Here is a 5,000-nt window from a genome sequence, read left to right on the forward strand (position 1 = left end):
ACACACAGACAGGTGCATTAAACACACACACATACAGATGGGTGTATTAAACACACACACAAACAGACAGGTCTATTAAACACAAACACACAGATGTGTCTATTAAACACAAACACACAGATGGGTCTATTAAACACACACACACACACACACACACACACACACACAGACGTATGTATTCAACGGCGTGACTCAGCTCGTACCATCATGAGGCGTTGTCTCTGTTTCTTTGTTTTCCGAACGTTGTTTATGAAACGGCGGCCCATCTTCTTTGCGTACCAAACCGACACAAACATGACGTCAAACGCAGACCACCGGTCACTTCTCACGCGAAGCGCCGGGAGCTGACCGGACTGAGCAAGGGGCGGGGTTCATGTATTCCAGGAATTAACGCTCCTGAACTCAGGTGAACAGTTTAACAGAAATGTGAAACATATCAAAATACGATTCTACGAAGAACGCACAGACGCGCTCTTAAAAGTCCGTATTCGTTGTGCTCTGGTCCTGCGACACGCCGGATACATCGGACGGGTATCTTAATAACATCGGACGGGTATCTTAATAACATCGGACGGTATCTTAATTATTCTTGCTCGCTGTACCTGTAAGGAAAATATTGCAGTCTTGTCTCACGTGTTCTCTGGAAAAGCAGCCTTCTATAGGACCACAGGGCGCGTGAGGTATTTCAAACCGACTAAACGGGACGCGCAAGGACCGTTACATTCGCACGCGGGGTTGCCTGTGGTTGGCGCACACGACGCAGGAGATGGTGCGCGTGACACTCATCCGTCTGAGCCTCGTCTGTTCGGTTCCTCCCCGCGTGCGCTTAACTAGCCACCTCCGTACGGGCTCATCTCGCGCTTACTCTGCCTCTAGGACCGGTATTCTGGTGATGTAAGACTCTCTCTCTCTGTGTCCTCCTGGGCACTCTCTCTCTCTCTCTCTCTCTCTCTCTCTCACTCTCTCTTTCTCTCTCCCTCTCTTTCTCTCTCTCACTCTCTCTCTCCCGCTCTCTCTCTCTCTCCCTCCCTCTCTCTCTCTGAGTCGCATTGGGAATCTACTGTGCTTAGAATTGACTTTAAGATTTTTGGAGAAGAAGTGAGAAAGAATACAAGTTTGTATTTGTATTCTCTTTGCATCCCACCTGCTAGATAAGGGCATGGAAACCGAGGGACGGGTTAGTGGGGCTGTTTGTTTGCAAGGTGATGGCCACATGAAAGTGATGGTAGCCTGGCTTGTATGTTACTCTGTTGATTCCCACAGACCACCAGATTCACAGCCAAAAGGCATACACACACACACACACACACACACACACACACACACACACACACACACACACACACAAACACACACACACACACACACACACATACACACACAAACACACACACACACACACACACACACACACACACACACACACACACACACACACACACATACACATATCTTTCCCTCTCTCCCTCTCTCTCTCCCTCCATCTCTACCCCCCCATGCCTTTCACCCTGAAATAAATCCAAAAAACACTTAGTAGTCCTGTTGCTATGGAGACCAATATCCCTGTCATCACCATGGAGACACGTCTGCCTATGTGCATATGTGAGTGGTGAGCAAGTGGGGGAGAGAATGAGATTGTGTGTGTGTGTGTGCGTACGTGTGTGTGTGCGTGCGTGTGTGTGTGTGTGTGTGTGCGTACATGTGTGTGCGTGTGTGTGTACGTGTGTGCGTGCATGCGTGCGTGCGAACGTGCGTGTGTGTATGTGTGTGTGTGTGTATGTGTGTGTGTGTGTATGTGTGTGTGTGTGTGTGTGCGTACGTGTGTGTGTGCGTACGTGTGTGTGTGTGTGTGCATGCGTGCGTGCATGCGTACGTGCGTGTGTGTGTGTGTATGTGTGTGCGTACATGTACGTGTGTGTACGTGTTTGTGTGTGTGTGTGCATGTGTGTGTATGTGCATGCAAGTGTGTTTGTATGTGTGCTCATGTGTGTTTGAGCATGTGCATTTGTGTGTGTATAAGAGCATATGTTTGTGTATGTGTGTGCGTGCATGTGTGGTGTGTTTGTGTGTGTGTGTCTGCACATGTGTGTGTGTGTGCGCATGTGCATTTGTGTGTGTATGTGAGCATATGTATGTGCATGTCTGTGTGTGTGCATGTATGTGTCTGTAAGCTTATGTTTGTACGTGTGTGTGTGAGCATGTGAGTGCACAGGTGCATTTGTGTGTGTGCGGGCACATGTTTGAGGCAAATGTGGTTTTAAGTGTTGTTATTTCTGGAGCTTTTCTACTCACCAAAAAGACATATGGTGTAAGACACTCATTCATAAATACCTCAAGGCACTTGAGCACACGCTTCCCTCTAGTGGCCCTAAACTCTTACTGCAGCTGCAATTTTAACATTCAGAACTACATAAAACTATTATTATTATTATTATTATTGTTATGTCACTTTAATATAGCACCTTTTTAAACCCAATGACACTTTACAGACGGAAATCAGCTTTTACAGTCAGTTCACACACACACCCTGTGTCACACACCCCGTGTCACACACCCCGTGTCACACAGCCTGTGTCACACACACCCCGTGTCACACACACCCCGTGTCATACAGCCTGTGTCACACACACCCCGTGTCACACACCCCGTGTCACACACCCCGTGTCACACACACCCCGTGTCACACACCCCATGTCACACAGCCCGTGGCACTAACCACATACCGGACTACAACTCCCAACTTCCCACACATTGCTTCCCAACATCCTCATCACCTTCTGCTCATGACCCTAGTTCTGGTTAACCTCATGACCCTAGTTGTTTAACTTCATGACCCTAGTTCTGTTTAACCTTACCATTGGCAGCCAGTTTACACACAGTTTACTCTCTATCAGACTCCACACACACAGAGCAGCAACCATCACTGGACACACACACACACACACACACAGCTCTTTGTAAGACATTGCCCATATCTGTGTTGTAATCTGTAGGAATGCCAGTAAGGTTGGCTCATCTTTCTGCTCCAGAGTGTGAGTTTCATGACTGCTAATTCTCCTCCTATAGATTTTAGAATTGTAGATCGTAATTTCCACGCTGGTGCAATACTTAAGTCCATGCTTCTAGATCCATGATTCTTGAATTCTACAGTGTTGTGTTGCTTTGGAGAGATTCAGAATTGTGCAGGTCATGTAATGTGAAAGCCGGCACACAGTAATGCGGACCAATCGGCTGCCACACTACAGCTGAGCACGAAACACAAGGATTATGAAGACAGTGACGAGGTTAAAGGTCAAAGGTTTCAAGCTTACCAGAGTCGAGGTGGCATAGTAAGGAGCATGGCTGCTCGGCAGTAACACAGGCTGTAAACACACACACACACACAGAGTTAGTGTTGTTACAGCAGGGTCATGCATTAAAAGAATCTTAAATCCCAGTGAGTTCGGTCAAAAGCTACAAACATGGGGGTACAACCCAGGGGCCAATCACAGAACAAGACCAGTCACAGAGTAGGGCCAATCACAGAGCAGGACCAGTGACAGAGTAGGGCCAATCACAGAACAGGACCAGTCACAGAGCATGGCCAGTCACAGAGCAGGGCCAATCACAGAACAGGGCCAATAACAGAGCAGGGCCAATCACAGAGCAGGGCCAGTCACAGAGCAGGGCCAGTCACAGAGCAGGGCAGTTACAGAGTAGGGCCAGTCACAGAGCAGGGCCAATCACAGAGCAGGACCAGTCACAGAGCAGGGCAGTTACAGAGCAGGGCCAATCACAGAGCAGGACCAGTCACAGAGCAGGGCAGTCACAGAGCAGGGCCAATCACAGAGCAGGACCAGTCACAGAGCAGGACCAGTCACAGAGCAGGGCCAGTCATAGAGCAGGACCAATCACAGAGCAGGACCAGTCACACAGCAGGGCAGTTACAGAGCAGGACCAGTCACAGAGCAGGGCAGTCACAGAGCAGGGCCAATCATAGAGCAAGACCAGACACAGAGTAGGGCCAGTCACAGAGCAGGGCCAATCACAGAGCAGGGCCAATCACAGAGCAGGGCAGTCACAGAGCAGGGCCAATCACAGAGCAGGGCCAATCACAGAGCAGGACCAGTCACAGAGCAGGGCAGTTACAGAGCAGGGCCAATCACAGAGCAGGACCAGTCACAGAGCAGGACCAATCACAGAGCAGGGCAGTTGCAAAGAGTACGGGGTAATTAAAGGGAAACAAACGCCATTTTGGAAGGATGAACAGAGAAAGAGCAATATAGGACAAAAATATGATCACCATGGTAACAGCACATTTAACCTCAAACATCACCACTACTGCACCAAGTGTAGGTTAGTCAGACTAATCCCCTAGTGACTCATACATGACTCCACTGAGACTCACAGGTTCAGCATCAGACCCTGCTGAAGTTCCAGTGTCCTGCACTTATATTTACATCATTTATCTGATGCTTTTATCCAAAGCAACTCACAATCATGATTCATAATTGATCAATCATAACTGAGGGTTAAGGGTTTTGCACAGGCACCCAACACCAGCTTGGCAGTGGTGAAACTTGAACCAGCAACCTTCTGATTACTACTCAAGTACCTTCACCACTGAGCTACCACCCATGAGTGCAACAACACACACCGTGCTGATCTCCTACTGATCTCCTGCTCATCTCCTCAGAATCTCAGAGTGGGCCTCACTCATACTGTGGAGGCGGGGCAAACTAACAATCCAAACTAAACTCACATCAACCAATGACAATCCACACTAAACTCACATCAGCCAATGACAATCCAAACTAAACGCACACCAACCAATGACAATCCACACTAAACTCACATCAGCCAATGACAATCCACACTAAACTCACACCAACCAATGACAATCCAAACTAAACTCACACCAACCAATGACAATCCAAACTAAACTCACACCAACCAATGACAATCCAAACTAAACTATGGAAATAGGAATGTAAATAAATTGAAACAGAAATAAGCAAAGC

The 5,000-nt window shown here is 48.0% G+C and overlaps 1 protein-coding gene across 10 annotated transcripts in view; it reads right to left on the bottom strand.

The window, feature by feature from the left end:
• The window catches only part of LOC113572714 (disks large homolog 4-like), a 121,556-nt gene that overhangs the window by 88,514 nt on the left and 28,042 nt on the right, over positions 1-5,000 (bottom strand). For 7 of the 10 annotated variants that reach the window (XM_081704205.1, XM_081704201.1, XM_081704202.1 and 4 more), the window contains one exon: positions 3,312-3,362. The exons of 2 other annotated variants lie outside the window; for them this stretch is intronic. In XM_081704205.1, coding sequence (XP_081560331.1) covers positions 3,312-3,362 — 51 coding nt within the window. Of the gene's footprint in view, positions 1-203; positions 397-602; positions 995-3,311; positions 3,363-5,000 lie in introns of those variants that run through there. One more of the 10 variants, XM_035521664.2, reaches the window with a different exon arrangement.

Source organism: Electrophorus electricus, chromosome 21 (assembly GCF_041902795.1).
Source record: "Electrophorus electricus isolate QZ-2024a chromosome 21, ASM4190279v1, whole genome shotgun sequence".
NCBI lineage: Eukaryota > Metazoa > Chordata > Actinopteri > Gymnotiformes > Gymnotidae > Electrophorus > Electrophorus electricus.